This window comes from Phascolarctos cinereus, unplaced genomic scaffold, assembly GCF_003287225.1.
Source record: "Phascolarctos cinereus isolate Bilbo 61053 unplaced genomic scaffold, phaCin_HiC Scaffold_5;HRSCAF=322, whole genome shotgun sequence".
Lineage (NCBI taxonomy): Eukaryota > Metazoa > Chordata > Mammalia > Diprotodontia > Phascolarctidae > Phascolarctos > Phascolarctos cinereus.
Genome location: NW_027555958.1, coordinates 339,788,033 through 339,810,049, shown reverse-complemented (window position 1 = coordinate 339,810,049; position 22,017 = coordinate 339,788,033). Strand labels below are relative to the sequence as shown.

Here is a 22,017-nt window from a genome sequence, read left to right as displayed (position 1 = left end):
GAAGAAGAGAAATTAAAACTGTCCTAACACTGGCGGATGTCTCATTTGTCATTTACATGGGTGGCTCCCCACTGAGTAAATGAACCGTATTTTTTTAACATCTCACTGGACAGGAACCAACTTCTCCTTGTACTACTACAATGACTTGAAGCAACAGTCCCAGTCCTGGGAGACTCATGATTGCATGGAGATGCAGCTTTTTCAAAGGCCTCTATAAAACAACTCAACTCAGTTGAGCCTCATGCCTTGTTTATGATGTCAGAGGGGTAGAAGTGACCATTCCCATTTCACAGCTGAGTAAACTGAAACACTAAGGCTAAATGGCCTATAAAGGAACCCAGCTAGTTAAGGGCAGAACTAGGACTTTAGAACCAAGGCTGCCTGACTCCCAGTCCTGGGCTCTTCACAGGACAATAACTGTGAATTTGCCAAAAGTCACACGTCAAACAAGACACCAAGTGGGATTTTCGTCATCTTTTAGGCAGCAAGGGATGACTCTACCAGGACAGGCGCTCACACTGATACAGAAGTAACAACACAGAGCACTTTACATAAGGCATTCCCTCATCTGAGCCTCAAAGAAGGATGAAATGGGATACGCTCTAGCTCTGGGATAATAGTAGATGCATTTCTAAAGTGCATACAATTTTCTACCACTCCTGCTTCTATCCCTTTCCCCTGCATGCAAGCAGTCCCAAACAGACCTGGGGGTGGTTCTGAGAGCCAGTCTATATGGAAGCCTTTTTTCCTGGCTTGATCTAAGGTTAAATATCTTCTTTCCTGCCAAAAAAAAAAAAGGCTCCATCAAGGCCTCTTGAATTTTTTCAAAGACTACACTGTAAACATGTTCATGTTACACAGCTTTTACAAACAAAGGGATGGTTAAATAACAAAAATCCTTAGGTTCAGACCTTGTTCGGAAAGGGTTTTTTTTTTCTTTATCCTAAATGTATGTTTCAGCATCTGGCATATAACCATGCAATTAGTAAATACCTGCAGGCTTGAATTACTTGGACCTATAGATCCAGGTAGGGACACCCCACACCGCTACAAATCAGCGACTAAGAGAATATGTTGCACACTACATATACCCATCACCCATGTCTTCACTGATCCTTCTTCAGTCACCTCATGTTTTCATTCTTCTGATATCATGGAGTTGGGTGACTTATAACCATCAATGGTGGAATGCTGGTGTTAAAAGATGGGTCTTTGTGGCAGAAAGCAATTTGGGAATCACTGAAATCCAAACAAGATGCAGCCCATTCTTTTTCCAGTTCAAAGCCTGAGCCCACTTTATTGCACTGCCTGTCCAAAATCTGCATGCTGATGGACTAGCTCAATGGGCTAATTTAAGAAATTAAGTATTATAATCTGAGAAATAAGGCCTTTGTCCACTTATTTTTTGTTTTCCTTTGGGTCTATCACCTCTATGCAGATGACTCCAGGTCTAGATATTCAGATCTAGTCTTTCCCTTTTGCTTTAGCCCCATATCACCAACTGCATGTCAAAGGGTCATTTCAAATTCAATAGGTCCAAAAAGAGGCTCATTATATTTTCTCCCAAATCTTCCTCTTCCAAACTTCTATTTTTTTTTAAGTCACTACCTTCCTTTCAGGGTCTCAGGTTCATAATCTTGGCATTATTCCAGACTCCCCCTCACTACCCTATGTATCCAATCAGTTGCCTTGTCTTACAGTTTTCACCTGTACAACACCCCTTAACCCCTTCACTCTACTCACATGGCTACCATCTTAGTTTAGGTCCTCATCATATTGCAATGGCCTCCTAGTTGGTCTCCTTCCCTTAAGTCTCTCTCACCTCCAGTCTATCTTTCATCCTATTGCCAAAGTGATTTTCCTTAAGCATAGATCTGACCTTGTGACTACCCTACTCTATAAATCTCAGTGGTTCATTATTACCTCTAAGATAATATATAAACTCCTTTGTGTGGTTTATAAAGCCCATTACAATCTGGCCCCAATCTATTTTTTTAGCCTCACTCCTCTACCCAGCAATTTGTGATCCAATCAAACCAGCTTTCTCTGTTTTTTATATGTGACATTTTATCTCCCATCTCCCTGCCTTTGGTACTAGTCATCCTTGATCTTTGGAATGTCTTCTCTTTCCACTTCTATCTCATACTCCCTCTCTTCCTTCAACACAAGCTCTAGCACCATCTTTTGCATTAAGTCATTCCTGTTCCCCTCAAGTACTGGAGCCCTACCTCCTAAACTACCCTGTAACTACTTTTAAATTTTCTTCATATTTATTCTGTATTTAGTTATTTCTTTCCCCTCAGAATGTAAGCTGCCAGTCAGGATTGTTGAATTCTTTGTACCTGTATCCCCACAACTACCATAGTACCTGGCACAGAGGAAGACCTCAAGACACATCTGTGATTAATCGTTTGGGTGGCTAAACTAATCTTTTTTGTGAATGAGGACCTCAAAAAGAGGCCTTGTATAATCTAGTGTTTGATACAATCAGTATCAATCACCCACAAAAATGAGCACTTGCAGTGGGGAAAAGCACAGGAGTTTGACCCTGAAGATCCAGGTTCAAATATTGACTCTGCCACTTACTATTTGTATGATCTGTGTGGCAAGTCATTTAACGTCACCAAATCTCAGTTGCATCATCTGCAAAATGAAGGGGTCCAATTCAATGGCCTCTAACTTCTCTTCCAGCTCTAAATCCTCCTTTGATTTGGCCACTGTGCAGGACAGCCTCCACTGCATAGACATGCTTGGCTGTATGTGCCTTCCTCATTTTAGGCCTCATTTGATGTTAATATTCAAAGGACTGTTGGACAAAGTAATCTGTGCGTCTGCACCTATCAGGAGCTCTGCATTACCTTACCAAAAGCAAAGACATTGTGTTTGAGGAGAGCCCCTAAGGCTGTGCTTGCTTCAGTGAGTAAAATATTTTTTGTAATCGACACACAGACACAGCAGGATTCTACAGCTCTCAGTCAAATGTGTGTCTGTGAAGATGCAGCCTGATGAAAATCATCTTCAAGTTTGCCTGGTTTCATTTCATATTTTTAGCTCAATAAGCAAGCAGAGACACTCTATTTAAATGAGAAAATAGGCAGGTGGTCAATAGTTAGTGATCCTTTTCTTCTTCTGAAATCTTTTTGGATCATCTTGAAAATCAATCCTTGAGTGCCTTCAAAACCATCGTCTGAAGAATTACTTTCTTCTCTATTTACTTTCTTCTTATGCTTCCCAACTCATCTTAAGTGATCTTAAGTGACATCTCTAATGCCTCATATGACACAGTGGGTGCCGAAGCTATATGGCCAAATTATGGTGCTTTCACAATTACTGAAGATGAGAAATGATCATAATAGAAACTGGCACAAGGTCTGTTTCAATTCACAGAACTTTGTTCTCCTCCTCTCAGTTTAATCAATAAATGTTCTTGGAGATTTTCTTGCTTAGTTGGATTTCATGTCAAGCTTTCTGCTCATTTCCTTTTCCACTGATTTTTGTTGATTTTTACAAAAAGCAGTAAATTAGAATTAGTGAGCAGAACTGAGAACCTAACCTCAGAGAAAATCTTAGGCAAGATGTTAACTAGATGACCCAAACATGTCATAAAGTACAAGAAGTGAAATTAATGGAGCACAGTCCAGCCATTTGATCCATCCATTGCAACATATTATCTCGTTTTGTACCTGACTCCCAGTAGTAAGTGAAAGCATAGGATACCTCTCCCCACATTAGGCACAGGGACAAATAATAGGCCAAAACTGCACACTGACTTTTGAAGACAGCTCTGCATATTCAGTCTGGGCATGTAGGCAAGAGCACAGCAAACAAAGGGGTTATTTTATTGTAAAAACTAGTTGGTTTTTTAAAATTTACCTTGAGTGATTCATAATGGTCCTGTCTAATGTCTTCATACTCTTCAATGATTTCCTCAAAGAAGTCATCCTTCAAGTTTTCATCCAATAGCTGAGAGCACTAAGAAAAGAAGTTAAGGTTAACTAACAGCCATCTAAGGACAACATGGGAGACCAAGAAAAACACAGTTCACAGCCTGAACTTCAAACCAAGTTTGCTATACAGTTTCCCCAAAATACTGAAATGGTTTCTTCCCCCTAGCCAGCATCAGGAGGGTAGGGGTAGGGTACAGGGAGAGAGTAAAGAAAACTTTGGTACTGACCCAGAGACTAAAGACCACTCAAATGATAAGCTCATTAAAACTGTCACCAGAAAAAAATAATTTGTGGCTGTTATTATCAAGTTGGCAGAGTTAAAAAAAAAAAAATCACAGAACCAAATCTGAAATGGAAAAAATGTGGCTAGTCATATATTGGCAGCCTCCAAATGGGATCTCAGATAAGCAAATGAAAGGTTCTCAGTTTCCTCATCTGTAAAATGAGAATGAGTGAGATCAGGGGTTCTTCGATGTTTTGTGTGTCGTAGACCCCTCTGGCAGACTAGCAAAACCTATGGACCCCTTCTCAGAATAATGTTTTTAAGTGCATAAAATAAAATACATAGCAATTACTAAGGAAACCAGTTATGTTGAAAGTTATTTAAAAAATAAAATAAAGCAAGTTCAAGGATCTCAGATTAAGAATCTCTGGAGTAGATTACATCTAAGTTCTCTTCTAACACTAATATTCTGATTCCATGAAAAGGAAATATTTTTCTGAATCTTTCTTGCAACAACCCAACCGAATTTGTTAAAAAAAGTTCTCATTGCTAAGAAGTATTATCAGAAAGGAAGATCATAACCCATCTCAAATCAGACCACTATCTCTCTATCTTTATTTAAAGTCACCTCAAAACCTTTCTTCACAAAACCTGGGAACACAATGAAGACATTCACCACTAAATTTCCTATATTTACTTACAAAAGGTATTGTAAAATCATCGCCACAAAGACACATCATTGACTTGCCTATACTTATTCATAAAAGATATTTTTTAACCATTTTCATATTACAATAGATTATAAATTTTGAGACACCAGGGTTGGATTTCCTAGATATTCACTGTACACCCTACAGTACTGTGAATACTCAGCATTTAAAGACACGCAAGTCATTTAGTTTTTGCTTAAATCCCCCGAGTTCATCCATATCCTATTATTATTTAGACAGGCAGATGAAACAGAAACAACTGTCTTGGTTTCACAGAGCTAATGTTCATTTCTACTTCACCAATTTAAAAGGGTAAATAATCTCTGGAATGTCATATTCCCATAATGTGTCATCAGCCCAAAGGATCCACTATATGACTTCTATTTGGATTGCTATAAAAAAAGGGGGGGGGATTTATACCACAAAATGGTACAGTGGGTGCAAGCCCATCTCTGACATATACTAGCTGTGTTACTCTGGGTAATTCACTTAAACTTCCTAACTTCCAAGGTAACTTTTTAAGTCTCAAGTTGCATAACAGTGGCCCATCTGCATAGGTTCAGATGACTTCCTTCCCCCAAAAAAATTTTTTTAAAGCCCAACTTATCAAGTATGCAATTAACTAGCTACTACTCACAACTCATCCTAAGCCATAATGGCTGCCTAAATGGTCTAGACCGTTGGAATGGAAGGACCTCTACAAGAACCAAAATATGTTGACTTTCACCTCCTCAAATTAGTTTAGCAAGCACTTATCAAGGCACTGTGCTAGGTGCTGGGGATAAGAATAGCCACTCTTTTCCTAAAGGAAGTCACAACACTGTGATGACTGGACTAACTACAGATCTGTATAACTAATTCTCAATTGGGATCTCACTGATTCATGTATGACATACTGGACAGAAAGCTGGACTCAGTGTCAGGAAGAACTAAGCTTGAATTCTGCCTCAGATACTTACTAGGTGTAAGACCCTGAGCAAATCACTTAATCTCTCTCTGCTTCAGTTGCTGCAGCTGTAAAATGGGGATGACAAAAGCACCTAACTCAAAGGGTTGTTGTGAGAATCAAATGAGATAGTATTATAATTGATTGTCTCTTTTCCCCTACCCCTCAGCAGTTGATCCAGAGCTTCCCTTCTCTCAAGCAGCCCCCTCCCCTTCAGATGTTCTTGCCTCCTACTGTACTGAGAAAATAGAAGCCATTGACACTCACCATCTGGTCCCTTGTTTCTTCCTCCACCCCCTATTTCAGACTCCTTCTACATCTTCAACCACCCTACCTTAGTCTTATCCCTTGCCAGAGCCAACTTTACCTGGGCTCTTAATTCTATCCACTCTTTCCTCCTTCAGAAACTTTCGACATCAATCACCGTCATCTTCATTCTGCCTCCAGTCTCTTTTCCCTATTGCCCAGAACCTTCCTTAAAAAAAAAAAAAACCCTCACTTGACCCTGCCATCCCCTCAAGCTATTAACCTGCCTCTTTCCTCCCTTTCACTGCCAAACTCCTGGCAAGAATTATCTACGTTTACTGCCTCCACTTCTCAACCACCCACTTACTTCTCAACCTGGCTTCCTGCCCTAAAACACAACTGAAGCTATGCTCGCTAGGTTTATGTTCCTGTAAATCCACTGGGTCTTTCTCAGTCCATATCCTCTGCAGCCTCTGCAGCTTGTACTACTGATGACCACTCTTTCATCTCAGACACTTTCTTCTCTTCTTCGACCCTGTTCAATCTGATTGCTCTGTCTCAATATGCTTTGCTTTATTATGACCCATCTCTTCTATCATCTTAACTGAAGTGTTTCCCAAAGCTCTATCCTGGGCCCTCCTCTGTTCTGTCTATACCCCATCTCTCTTGGTGGTTTCATCAGTACAATATTTTATATATATATTTATATATAACTCCAATATCTCCCAAATCTATATAAACAGCTCTCACCTCTCTCACTTCCAATCACACATCGGCAATTGCCTATTGGATGTTTCCTCCCGGATGCACCTCAAACTTAGTGTACCCAAACAAATGCATTATCTTTTTTTTCCTAAATGGCATGATTTACTTTCACACTTGCCAATTTCTATTGAGGGTATCACTATTCTACCCTCCCCATCACTGAAATCCCTAACATCAGAGTCATTATCCTTTATTCTGGCCTCTCCCCCTTCCATCTGGCCTCCCCCCATATCTGAACAACTGTGAAATCTTACTGATACTACCTACACACACACAGACACACACACACACACACACACACACACACACACACACACACTCCAAAAGCCACAGATAAGTGGCCAAAGGATAGGAACAGTTTTCAAAATAAGTACTTGATACTCTCTGACCTCAATACTCCACTTCCCACATCAGTGCATTTGTGTAAGTCTTTTATCACGCCTAGGTACACTCCCTCCTCATCTCCTCTTATAATATTTGTCATTTTGGAGAGCAATCTAGAATTATGCCCAAAGAGTTATTAAACTGCCTATAGCCTTTGACCCAGTAATGCTTCTACTAGGTCTATTTCCAAAGATTATTAGGGAAAAAGGAAAAGAATCTATATGTTCTAAAATGTTTATAGCAGCTCTCTTTGTGGTAGCAAAGAACTGGAAATTGCAGGAATGCCCATCAATCAGAGAATGGCTGAACAAGTTATGGCATATGATTGTGATGGCATACTACTATGCTGTAAGAAATGATGAGCTCAATGATCTTAGACAAACCATGGAAAGACCTGCACAAAATAATGAAGAAGGAAATGAGCAGAACAAGAGAACAGTGTATACAATAATAGCAATAATGTTTTAAGAATGACTTTGAGCAAATAAGTCATTTTGTCTATTATAAATACCCAAATTAACTATAAAGGACATATGAAGAAAGACACTATCTGCATCCAGAGAAACAAATGATAAATAGAAGTATGTACACAACAATTTTACATTTATATACATATATATATATACATGTGTGTGTGTATATATATGTGTGTGTGTATATATACACACACACACACACATATGCATACATACACACATACATATATATACCTATTTGTGTGTAATGGTAGCCAAGGGGTGGAAGTGGGGGAGTGGAGGAAAGAGGAAACAAAAAAAAGGATTTACATGATAGCTTTATTATATATTTAAAAGGAAATGCAAGTCGTACATAACAGATTTGCAGTTTTATGTGCAATCATCTTTTTTATTACACTATGTTATGGAAATGCTTGTTTTATTCCTTAAATTAAAAAAAAACCTGTCCTCCTTTAAGCCTTAACCTATTCGTACCCTTCTCTTTTCCTATCAGTTGTCATGGCTCCTCAATTTTCCTTGTACTATAATTATGTGTATACTCGCTGTATTGCACCAGTAAAATAGAAGTTCCCCAAAGGCAGAGACTGTTTTGTTTTTGTCTTTGGATCTCCAGTGCCTAGCACATAGACCAAGTAAGCTCTTAATCAATGTTTGCTGAATATGTTTGTTGAATTATTACAAGGCACAACATGGCAAGTGACTGGGTGTAAGAGGCGAAGTAGAATAAAGGGTTAAGAATGACTCTAAAGTTGCAAACAGGAGGGTCCAGAAGGATGGTGGTGCCCTCAACAGAAATAATAAATAATGAAAACAGGTAGGTTTAGGGGTAAAAATAATGTTATATTTTGTATATGTGAGTCTGAGATGCACAGATCTGGAGCTCAGGTGAGGGGTGAGGCCTGGATATTTAATCAGGGCACAATCTGACAGAAACGAAAGTTGAAACAACGACAGATAAGGTCACTAAGGAGAATCGAGAGAGAACACAGGGTCCAGACTAGAGCCCTGCGTATGCCCGTGCCTAGGGAGAACAGGGATGATGACCTAGCAAAAGAAAGTGAGTGAGAAGAAACCGTCAAAAAGGCAGGATTGTCAGGAGAGAGCAGTGTCATGAAAACTCAGGGAGAAGAGAGCTTATCCAGAAAGAATGCACGGTCAACAGTGTCAAATGTTGTAGAGGTCAAGATTACAAGAGGAATGAGAAAGGGCTACTAGATTTAGCAACTGAGAGATCACTGGTAAACTTTAGAGAAAAGTTTCAATCAAGTGGTATAGTCAGAAGCCAGATGGCAAGGGATTGAGAAGGGGGATGAGGGAGTGGAGGCAAATATAAATGGCTTTCTCTAGGAGTGTGGTTGTGAAAAGAAGAGATTATAGAATACTGGCTTGAGCACATAACAAGGTCAAGTGAAGATTTTTTAAGAATGAGGAAAAACTTGGCATGTTTGTAGACAGCAGGGAAGGAGCCACTGGATAAAAAGATGAAAGATAAGAGAGGGAAAAAATGATGAAAAGAGTCTTCATTAGCCTCCACTGACTGGTTCCTACTAGGTATTGGATGCACCATCTCAACTGAATGATGGGCTCCCCACTGAACCCCACCCCCTCAGAAGTAACCCAGTAGCCTCCTTCACTCGTACCCTTAGGACCATTATATCCTTCCCAACAGTCTTTGCTTAGGAACACAGCTACTCACCCTGCTTAGATGAGCCACAGTCACCAACTACAATCCTTCAGCTAAGATGGTAGATCACTGGGCCCACCACTGCACCTGTGGCCCTTCCATCCCCCTGGCACTGTCATCTGACTTGCCACTGCACCCTAATGACTCTCAGGCTTCGTCATCTGACTTGCAGGTAAAACCTGCTATATGTGAGGTCTCCTCCTATTACAAAGTGAGCTCCTTGAGAGCAGGGACTAGCTTTCTCTTCTGTTTGTATCTCTGGCATTCAGCAAAGTGCTTGGTACAAATTAAGGCAGAATAAATGTCTTTCTATTCCACTGTGAGGGAAGAGGAAGAGGAGTTAGTGAGTAGTGACAGTGATATAGTAATGAGATTATCAATGAAATATTTTAAAAAAACACAGGAAGAGAGAAGGGAGTTCAGAAGGAGACATAGATAAGTAGGAAATAGGATTATCATTTTTTAAAAAACTAAAATAAATCTTTCACTTTCACGTACAATTGTCTTTTCTGGTCATTGAAACAGCCATATCTGTTAAATTCTAACATAAGAAAAAAATTAAAACAGCTTATTAGTCATTTAAATAATACATTATTTGTGCCTGTAACAAGTACGCAATCTACAAAACAAAGAAACCCATTAGGCATGATACTTGGTACATCTTTGTTGTTTAGATGTGGCATCTCCCTTCACCAATGCAAACTGTCAACTGATCAATGCATTACCTACAATCTTAAAAGAGTTTGCTGGGGCACTGAGACGTTAAGTGACTTATGGATGGCCAAAGGACTAGTCTGCGTCCAGAGGCCTTCCTGACTGCAAGGCTAGGTGTCTAAGCCACTCCACAAGGCCAAACCTCACCTTAGGTCTCACATAATAGGGACTTAATGGCTGTTAAAATGAATGAATGAAAGGACTGTTTTAGAAGGTTCTCCCCAAAGGCATGCAAGCACCTCTACTTACTCATCACAAATTAGAGCCCAGATTTTGAAGGCTTTCTAAATGCTTCTCTGTCTTGGTGAAGGATGTACCTGTCTCCAAGTGCGGCATTTCCTGCAAATTCTGATTCTGGCAGCTACATCATATAAGTAAGGATTTTACATCTGTAGACAATTGAGAATATCTATGTGGATGCTGGTGTCACTGGCATCTAAAGGCAAAGAAGGTCCTCTCTACCTATTAAAGGCATCTTGGCATAGAAGAAAGAATGGTGATCTGGGAGTCAAGGGCCCTGGGTTCCAAAATTCTCCCTCAGACACACATTTAATTTCTCTGAACCTCAGTTTCCAAGTGTGGAAAATGAGGTTAATAAATACTGAACCATGCCGTTGTTCAGAGGAAATCACTTAGCAAACCTAAGTGTTCATTCTAGAAATGATTAATTTTTGGCTTCGGTCCTCTAATACCTAATTCAGCACATCTGACTGCTTAAATTTTAATAGGAATAGATAACATATATGTATATGGTGATTGGAAAACTTTAAAGTGCTATATAAACGCTAGTTATTACTGTTATTATTATTACAGCCCTCGGGTCACTGTAGGAAGGCTACCATTGGCTTCAGACTTCCACTCTATCTCCCATGTCTGGGCATTTCCAGTGGCTGTCTCCCATACTTACTTGGAATGCTCTCCCTTTTCATCTCCACCTCCTGGCTTCTGCAAGTTCAAGATAAGATACCACCTTCTACAAGTTTTCCCTATCTCACTTAATTCTAGTGTCTTCTCTCTGCTATTTCCAATTCAAACTATATATAGTTTAGGCAAAGGGCAGCTATGTGGGGCAGTAGATAGAGCACCAGACCTGAAGTCAGGAGGATCTGAGTTCAAATCCAGCCTCAGACATGTACGAGCTGTGTGACCCTGGGCAAGTCACTTAAGCCTGTTTGCCTAGGATTCTTCATTTGTAAAATGAGTTGGAGAAGGAGATGCAAACCACTCTAGTGTCTCTGCCAAGAAAACCCTAGATTGGATCATAAAGAGTCAGACATGACTAATCAACTAAACAATAACACTAGCTTGGTTGGACATTGATGTTTCCATGTTGTTTCCCCTATTAGATTCTGAGCTCCTTGAGAGTAGGGACTATCTTTTGACTTTTCTGTATCTGAGATACTTAGCACAGGGCCTGGCATACAGCAAGCACTTAATAAATGTCTACCGACTAACTAATATAGAGTAGGCTCTTACTTTTAAAGAATAAATAAACAAGATATGAGAATGTACCTTCCTCCTTTTTTTTTGAAGAGGTGGGGGACTACAGAAGTGGAGCCCCAGACGTATTATCAGACCTATTTGGTCTGTTTTAGTCAGTTTTACCGAACTAATTTTTTCTCCTTTCTTTTGTATACTTTGCTATATAAGGGATGGCTCACTAGATGTGGGAAGGGTCAAGGACTTAATGTGAAATAAAGGTATTAAAATATAGCAATAATTTTTTTAAGTTAGCAGCAAAACTAAAAAACAAAAAAAGGATTCCAGAAAAATTTTTTTCATTATACTTGTATATGCAAATAATTTTTTTAAAGTTAGCAACAAAACTAAAAAAAAAGGTTCCCGAAAGAAGAAAAAAAATTTTTTTTTAATCTATCCATCTAAAATTCAGTTTCTTAAGAGTACATTTGAAATTTTAAAAAAATTTTTAAATCACACTTACCACCACCACGCTCTTAGACGCATCGAGGACATGTATTACAGGAGCACTATACCTTGGTGCTATTTTAACTGCTGTGTGGGTTCTGAAAAGAAGAAGAGGGAACCCACATCCATCAGAACTGACAGTTCAGACGTCATCACTCAGGTCCACAATTAAGGATAACAGGTTCTTTTATAGGGCCTTCTGGAGAAGACTTCCAAAATGTTTAGAAATATTGAACTTCACAAACAGCAAATTAAGAATGACTGCCCATTTTTCACAGATTGGGAAAATTAATTAATAATCAATCAATACCATTTATTAAGCACTTATAAAGTTTATGAAGGTAGGAGGGCCTCATAGAGGGTATTAGCAGTAAAAGTAAAGGGGGAAAAAAATCACTTCTGCTGCCTTTCAAATTTGCAGAGAGGAATAACAGAAAAAGCTTTTGTGAAAGGAGAGAAATGTTTGGTCATGAAGGGGAAGCTAGTCGTACAGTAAATAAACGTGTTGAAATTAGAGTCAGGAAGACCTGAGTTTGAATCTTACCTCTGATGCTTTGTAAACCCTAGGCAAGTCATTTAACCTCTCTAAGCCTCAATTTGCTCATCTGTGAAATGGGAATCACAGTACCTGTACATTGCAGGATTGTTGTCAGGATCAAATGATAAAACAAAGTATGTCCTTCATAAACTTTAAAGTACTATATAAATGCTAGCTAAATAAAACTCTTTTCTGCTGAACACTACAAATTAACCTTAGACAAATTAATGTTTTCTTTAACAAATAAAATCCTTCACAAAGGTCAGGGATTATGGAAGTGGAATATCACATACTATGTCAAATAAAGTTGATGGATTGGTTGGTTTTACTAAATTGCTGTTTAAAATTTTTTCTCTTTCATTATTTCCTTAAACATAAAAAAATGAACATTTCAATATGTGATAAAGCACAGAAAGAGAAATGAATTGCTTTTTTTCCTCTCTTTTTAAATTTTTTGTTAAAAGGAATGGCTCCGCCCATGTTCTTGCTTAGACAAAGGCAGAGGGCCAGACTTGAAGTCAAGGAAGGCCTCAGTTCAAATCTAGCCTCAGATACTTCCTAGCTGTGTGTCCCTAAGCAAGTCAGTCACTTACTGCTGTCTGCCTCAGTATCTTCAACTATAAAATGGGGATAATAATAACATTCATCACCCAGGGCTGTTGTAAAGATCACAAGATAATATCTGTTAAGAGCTTAGCACGGTGCCTGGCACATGTAGGGTACTACATAAATGCTAGCTAGCCAGCTAGCTAGAAGAAATACTCATCATAGTTGTATGCTACTCCATTCCTGACCAAGAGGTGAGGGACTCAGGGAGCAGATCGGGACTTATAACTTTTGAACACAGCCAATGGAGGAATTTTTTTTTTGGCCTTACTGAAAATTTGTTACTAGGGTTTTATTTTTTGTTTAAGGGGCAACAGGGAGAGGGAGACAAAATGTATTTTTGCTTACTGAATAGATTTTTATTTTAAGTGTCTATTTTACTAAAGAATCCCATATGCATGAAAGTACTCAAGGAAATGTCACTATGATCCTAACTTGGTTTAAATTACCTGTGCCTCAAAAGAGGCAGGAAAGTTTTAGTTCAATTTGATACAATTAATGATTGTGGAGAGCGCAACAGGGTGTCAGTCAATATTAAGTGTTTGCACCCTATCAAGCTCCACAACAAGACTACCAATCTGGAAATGATGAATTCTATTAAAAAGAAAAAGACAAGGCATTTTTCCTCCCAAATTTTAAAATTAATGAAGGGTGGATTGTACTCAAAGGAGTAAAACATATTTGTGATGCTCAAGTCACTGGTAATATACGTTCTTTGAAGGCAGCAATTATTGTTGCTTTTGTCTTTGCATTCTCAGGTATAGTGCTTGGCCCACAAAGGGCACTTAATAAATGCTAACTGACCTCAACTGAATTTGGCATTTCCTCCTGGTTTCTCCAGGTGGAAGGTGGATTGATGCTGAAGACTGACTTTTTATCCAAATTTTCTTTTTCCATGGATCATTCAGTCTAGAAGACTTCTCTCTCTGGAACTCAAAACAACAGCCCCCTCCCCCCAAAAACAAACAAACAAACAAGCTGTAAGAGATTCTCCACTTCCCTTCACAGATACCAAGATGACTAAGCATACTTCTTGGAAATCAGGAATGATACTCAAATTCTGGTCCTGCCTCACATACACACTGTGAACTTGGCTTGCTAATTTTCTACATTTGCCAATTTGAGCTAATAGTATCAAGCTAATGAGAGAGATATTCAATGATTTTTAAAAAACACTTTGAAAAATGTCAAGTACTCTAAAGGATCATTCCACCCATGTTCAATCCTAAATTTTTCAATTTCAACATGATCTATCCCACTGGATAGCCTCACATATTAAATGCCATCATAAGGGCCCCAATCCTTAATTCTCATTTCTTTTTTCTACTTCTATTAATGAGATCTATCCAGAATCTACCACAACACAATAATCTCAGTTACCCTGGCAACCCCATAGATGTCCTAATTTAGAATGTCTCAGGGTTATAGTTCTCATTCAATTGTACTGCTTCAGGGCACTGGAAGTCTGTCTGTAAGGGCAGCTGGTTATTTTCTTCAGATGTATGCTTGCAGAGAAATCAAGATCTCCAGAGCCATTACCTGCTTAAACATACTGGATAAAAGCTAAGACCTGGGCTGTGACCAAGGCTTTAAATAGTTTTGCAAGGAGCATAATGAGAGGTGTCAGGGGGCTATGTAAGGCATTTCATCCACTGAATGCTTAAAAAGGAGGACTAATTCTCCCTTCAACCCCAAAAGGAATGATGTGAAATATAGAATCAGCTTCCAAAGACCAAAGACTGCAGTCTAAGGCTTCATTTTCTATACCTCAGAATGGATCTAGAATTTAGGATCCGAAACTGATTGGCAAAACATGGGTTATTATCTGCATTGCAAGACCATTCAGGAACAAGCAATCCTTTCTCTTCAAAGGGGGTAAAGGAGAAAGGGAGGGAGCAGTGAGGAGATTTGCTCTGGATGCACAGTAACTGTCTTTCATTCTTCTGACATCTTCAGGAAGGACAACAGGCACTGAGCAAAAGAGGATTCGCAAAGTCAAGGCTCACACACAATCAAAGAAGCAGGGTGTGAGAAGAAACGCTGAAAGGTCATGGAATCATTTCCTCCCAGTGGCTTCAGAGAGGACCACATCCTAGAAAGAGACTCTGCCACTCTGGAGTGAATCATCAGTTGGTGGATGACTTATTCATGTGGTTAATATTTCCATAACTTTCAATAGGTAAAGACTGTAAATAACCAATGTCACCTTAACCCTCATTACACCATAATATGTCTTTCCTGTTCAGAGGGCTTAAAAAAATTCATCTGTTGGAACTTGTTATTAAGGGTTGCTTTATTTGGTGCTGTTCTGAGAGGCATGAGTGGAAGCAATGATTTATTTCATGCTGTTTATATGACCTTGAGCTCTGAACTGTTTTCACCATATACTGCTGCATATGATGTGGAACAGGACTTACATTTAACACACCTTAAGACACATTCCATTATTTCTGTTTATTTAAATATTTATAGTTTTCATTTTACAACTGTTATTTAAAAGGGATGATTCCAGCTCTGATGGTAACTCAGGAATTCTCTAAAAAGCTAATCTCGTGTTAAACCTTATTAAGCCAATAAAGACTCATGCTACAAAGCCAACTGTTCATTGTCTGGTTAAGCAAAATCTTCCCTGACCAAAGGATGGTCATCTCCATGGAAAGTGACTCCATCACTCACCCTCAATCTGCACTCTGGAGTCTTCTTGGAAAAAAAAAAAAACAACCTAGTGCTATAATGAAATATAACATTTCAAAACTGTTGAATCATTCAAGCATGGCAGCTAACGAATCAATTGTTTAGATGTAGTAAGCCCATTACTCATGAAGATGATGCATTCCATTGGTGTGCTGCTGATGGACCCGTAAACTGGAAAGTCATTCTGGAAAGAATGGGACTGAATTCATTAAGCTGTGCATATCTTTTAACCCAATGATACATAATTAGGCTTATACCCCAAAAAGATCAAAGAAAGAGGAAAAGGACCAATATGAACAAAAAATATTTATAACAACTCTTGTTATAGCAAAAAACTGGATGCTAGTAACTGGAGTGGAGAATGGCTGTACAAATTGTGGCATTTAGAATGCTATGGAGTATTACTAAATTATAAGACATAAAACTGGAAGGACAGTTTCAGAGAAACCCAGGAGAACTTATATGAATTGATGCAGTCAGTGAGCAGAAACAGAACAAATCATAAAGAAAAACAACTTTGAAACACTTAAGAACTCTATTTAATGCAATGACTAATCAGGACTTCAGAGGACAGAAGATGAGGTACATTAACCTCATATTGATAGACAGGTAGTAGACCCAAGATGGAGAATGAGGCATACACTTGGGGTGTGGGGGGGGTGCACCACTGGAGAAGGCACTGGATCACCTTTTCTCATCCAGGATGGAAGTGTATGAGTCACTCATGGGCCAATACTAATACTGATTGACACAGAAGCTTTAATCTACTGTTTTTCTGACCTGGGCCAGTTTGCCTTTCCTTAGGCAGCCTGGCAGTCCACCACTCCCAGAGTTCACCATACTGGTACTGAACTTAATGCAAACACTCAACTGGCTTTAGTCTTATTGCAGTTAAGAACTCCTGAACTCAAGCCCTCCACTAGCCTCAGCCTCCCCCAGGAACAGGAATTATAAGCATTCACCACCATGCGTAACAAGACATACATTTTTGAACCTAGCAAATATGTAGATTTATTTTGCTTGACTATGCTTATTTGTTAGAAGGATTGTGTTTTTCTTTTTTTTCATTGGGGAGAGGGAGAATTTGGCAGTGAGCCAGGCATTATCAATAATATTGCTCAAAAATGAAGAAAAGAAAGAATAGAGTCCTTGAAACTTTTTCTTTAATGCCCAAAAGAAAACCAAAGGATATATAGATCAGCATCTTTGAAAAAAAGCTGTGCATTAACAGAGATTCACATTTTTCCACATAATCCTCTTTTTTTGTATACTTTGCATATGAAAATGTTCATTTTCTTGGTGTTTTAAGTTCAGAATTTAAAAAAAATTTTTTTAAGTAAAATAATGTATTCAGATTACAGTGGTTTTAATATATCATGACATTTGTAACAGAAAAAGTGGAAATCACTACAAAACAGGGGTCATATTATCTTTTTATGTATGAAACACCAAACAAGTGATGAGATGAAAAGGGATATATCACTCTAGCTCTGACTGCCTTGTTTGCTGTTACAAAGAATTGTGTGTACCACAAAAAAATAGAGAGAAAACCCACAGATAAATAGTTAGGCATCATTCACACAGAACCACCTCTACTGAACATCGTTATCATTCTAGGACTTACTGTGATCATGATTCATTGTTGACAACTTCTGTGTTACTCTCGCCTCTTTTGGCATCCATGACACTATTCTCCTGGCTCTACTACTACTTCTATGAGCAATCCCGTTTCCTAACTCTAGCTCATCTACTACTTTGTTTAATTTCCATCTCCTACCACCTCCTCAGTGTGAGTATCCCTCCCCCCAACCTCCCCAAGCCAGTCCTCTTTTCTTCTGTCTTTGTATACACTCTTGTGCTGGTGATGTCATCCATTCAACCAACAAGTCTATGTAGACTGTTCCCATAACCTTTATCCCAAGTCCCATCCTGCTACTGCCAAATACCAGAGAAAGGGCATCTCCACTTGGATGGCCCACTGGTAACTCGAACTGTGCAGAACCAAACCATCACCAACTTTCCTCATCCCTAATTTCACTCCTCCTGACTTTCCTGTTTCTGTGAATGAGACAAGTACTGTCCCTTGTAACCAATCTGCTGCCGCCCGTCTGCTCTTTCCCAAAACATTCTCTAGCATGTGGCCTTCTGTTCCTGTCACAACAATCACAATCCTAGCTCAGGCTTCATAACCCATTACATGGACTACTACAATAGCCCTCTTAACTAATTACTCTGTCTGTAGTCTCTATCTGCCCTCTCCATTCTATCCTATGCACTACTGCCAGGTTAATCTTCCTCAAGCACAAGATCCAATTCAATTCCCACTCAAAATCCTTGAGCCACTTCCTAATGCTTACAGAACAAAATACAAACTACTTAGCATGTTATTCAAACTCTTAAAAGATGGGGATAGACCCCATATTTCTAGCATTAGCTCCTACTGCTTCTTTATATGCCCACCATATCTTGCACTGACCCCATGGAGATAAACTGAACCACTCAGCATTCCTTAAACACAACTGCACTTTCTTTCCTTCATGCTTTTATGCATGCCATTTCTAATGCCTAGAATGCCTTTCTCCCCATCTCTGCTTATCAAAATCATACTAATTCTTCAAACCTCTACTCAAATGTGTCCTTTTCCCAGATCCTTTCAGTCAAAAATGATCTCTTTCTCTCTCCTCTCCCCGCACCGCTCTCTCTCTCCTATATTCCTATACCACTCTATACTTTCCTAACATCCATTACTACCTGCCTTCTTTCTACATCGTTACAATTATTTGTGTTATGAGCCATATCTTCCCTACTAGATTATAACCTCCAGGGAACACATCCTATTCATACCACTTAGCATATTATGGTCATGTGGTATGGGAAATGAGAGCTGAACATGGAGTCAAAAGACCTATATTCAAATTCTGGTTCTGCCACTCATTGCCTGTGTGACTGTGGGCAAGTCATTTAACTGCCCTGGGCAACACTTTCTTCATCTGTCAAACAAAGGGGTTAGAAAACAGCAAAGACTCTTAACCCAGGGTCCAGGAACTTGGACAAGTGAAAAAAATACATCTTTGTTTTCACTAACCTGTAACTGAAATTTAGCATGTCCTTCAATTATTAAGTTTTTAAAAAAACATTATTTGGAGAAAGTATCACCAGACTCCCAAAAGGGGCCATGACATAAGAAAGATTAAACCCCTCTGGACTAGCTGAACATAGAGGTCCCTTCCAGCTTTACATCTAAGATTCTAATTCGGTGTGCAACAGAGGCTGAACTGAATTTTAATTTTAATAGAGTCAAGGACCCTAACACTCATCACAGAGACTTAATAAGAACAAGGAGTCCCAGGAAAACAGAAAGAATTTTTCTCCAAGGACAGAGAAACAACACAATCCAAAAATTCACTAGAGTTCTCAGTGTTCTAGTTTCAAAGCTGAGAAAGGGCAGTTCCTCATATACACAACCAACAAATCTATACACACTAAGAAGACCCTAGTTTTGCCTTGTGCTTTCAAAAAGACACTTCAGAACACTTTAATGAACATCATCCTTCCATTTATCTGACTTACTTGGAAGTGGTTGCTCCTCCAATCAACAAAGGAATCTTTATATCTAATCTCTCCATTTCCTTGGCAACAAAAATCATTTCATCCAAAGAGGGAGTGATGAGTCCCGACAGGCCAATTATATCTATTTTAAAAGGGGGAGGAAAGAAGGGGTGACATACAAAGGATGGACCATCTTATAAAGCATTTTCTAATCAAATCCACTAGACCCAACAAGAAATTCTTATAGTAGAAGAAAAGGTTGTCCTAGGAAGCTTTTCTAAAAGCCGAATTTTCACCACTTTTTGATCTTGGTTGGTAATGCAACCTGAGATTTGAAACTATTACCGCATACATCATTTTGGGCAACCATCCAATAGCATTAGCCCTAGTTCATGATTATACTGATATGAAAGTACTTCATCAAAATCATACACAACCAAAGTATGCTCTCACACACATAATCTAGAAAGCTTTAGGTCCTCCCAGGACCTTAGTTATAAACAGGTTCCACTGAATCTTAACCTGCTTTCCCCAACTCCACCTCCCAAATGCAATAAAACTCACTACCACCCGGGACAGTCCCACCAGATAATGAGTTTTTTAACTGTTTCACTTGTAAATCCCCCATGGATCACACATCTGGAAGTACATTGTCATGCCCAGACAGATGAATAACCATTCCGTAAACAGGCCTGAAAGTACTGACAGTCGTACCATACCTGCTTTGTTGTCAATAGCAGCTTTCAATATCTTATCACAGGGAGTCATGACTCCTAAATCAATAACCCTATGGCAGAAAAAGGAGATTTGAGAAAATTAACGAGAGAACGCTGGGGACAAAAGGGAAGCTAACATTTTTAATTGGACCCATGAAGCACTGCTGTGTCATAAACAGGCATGCCTCTGGAAGATCCCCGGATACAAGAGAGTTTGGGAGGGGGGCAGGCTCCATTCATAAGCTTTATGACTGAATAGCTCAAGGCCAAAAGATTCTCAATTCATGAAGGAATCATCATTTTGAGAAGCCCTTCCTGGAAGTCGGTGTAAGGAATAGGGAATCTCCAATTTGGCCTAATATTTGATTTACTGCTCTTCTCTTTATTTCTAATCACAAATTTTGTGTCATTATTTTTGCAGCCCAATTTTATATGCTGTTGTTGAACAGATTTATAAAACCATAGCATACATTTTAAATTCTTTGGTAAAATAGTTTTTCATAATTTTAAAACTGAGGAAGATAACATGATTTTTCCCCCTCAAAATACATTAGAAAATAAAGTGTGGGATAATTTCAAAGTAATGATACTCTATTCAACCTCTTCAATACCTGTGGAACATTCAGATTCTAATAACCAAGTATGGGTGAGCACAAAAGCAGTGATCTGGCACTAAATAAATATTTTTTGTCCTATTAATGAAACTCTGGTTATTTGAATTCTTGGTTCAACAACAAAGACTGACACAGGAAAGCAGATGACAGAAAACAGGAGAGAGGCAGCCAGGTGGTTCAGTGGATAGAGCACCAGCCCTGGAATCAGGAGGACCTAAATTCAAATTCAGCCTCAGACACTTACTAGCTATGACCCTGGGCAAGTCACTCAACCCCTACTGCCTCAAAAAAAAGGGAAATAAGCAGAGGAGAGAGGAAGATAGAAGAGGGAAAAGAAGGAGTGGAGGAGACAAGGAGGGGAGAGAGAAGGTGGGGGGGAGGAAAAGAGAGAAAGAGAGAGGAATGGGGGACAGAGAGAGAGGAGGAGGAAGGAAAGAAAAGAGGAGGGGGGAGAGAGGTAGAAATGAGGGAGGCTGGAGGGAGGGAGACATAGAGGAGAGGGGAAGGAGGGAGATTTTCTAGCCCCTAAACCCATTTTCTTAAATCCTTTCCCCCACTACTCTCCCCTTTCTCATGTTCCCTCCTTCATCACAGGGATCATTCCATTGTTTATATTTGTATATCATAGCCTAGCACCATGCCTGACACAGAGCAGGCACTTGACTTCTCCTCAGTTCTCTCATCTTTACCTAACATCTCTCGTCGATTTTCCCTTCCTCCCTCACACAGCCTTCCTCATATTCTTCAGTCTCTTCTTCCCCTGAACTCAAACTCTCATTTGTCTACATAACGACAAAAGTAAACATGAGAAAGATCAAAATAAAATATGAAAAACTGTAAAAAAATAATAAATTCATGTTCATAGATTCAGAGCCAGAAGAAAAAGGTCATCTAAGTTGAACCCCTTATTTTACAAATGAGGAAACTGAGACCCTGGGAGGTTAAGCATCTTGCCCAACATGACAAAGATAGTAAGCACCAGAGGTGGTGTAAATAAAATGTCATTTTAAAATTTATCCTTTAGAAATCACTAGGAGGCTTCACATTATTTTTTAATTCAGAAAATACATCACTGAGCTAAACTCTCAAGTAACAGCCACAGATCTTTCTTGAGTGCCCATGTATAAAGCATTATGTAAAGATTGTACAAGGCACAGATGGAATACGATGGAACCTGTTTAAATATCACTGAACATAGATAAAGCAGGATACATTCCTAAGATGACGGGTGGATGTGGGCTACTTTCCTCCAAATCCCTATTATGATGTCCAACATTTG

At 39.1% G+C, this 22,017-nt stretch overlaps 1 protein-coding gene across 1 annotated transcript in view; it reads right to left on the bottom strand.

Annotated features, from left to right (window-relative positions):
* MTR (5-methyltetrahydrofolate-homocysteine methyltransferase) overlaps positions 1-22,017 on the bottom strand; it is a 135,548-nt gene that overhangs the window by 16,730 nt on the left and 96,801 nt on the right. Inside the window, 5 exon segments of the mRNA XM_021000424.2 lie at positions 705-780; positions 3,874-3,972; positions 12,038-12,119; positions 19,430-19,550; positions 20,128-20,195. Coding sequence (XP_020856083.1) covers positions 705-780; positions 3,874-3,972; positions 12,038-12,119; positions 19,430-19,550; positions 20,128-20,195 — 446 coding nt within the window.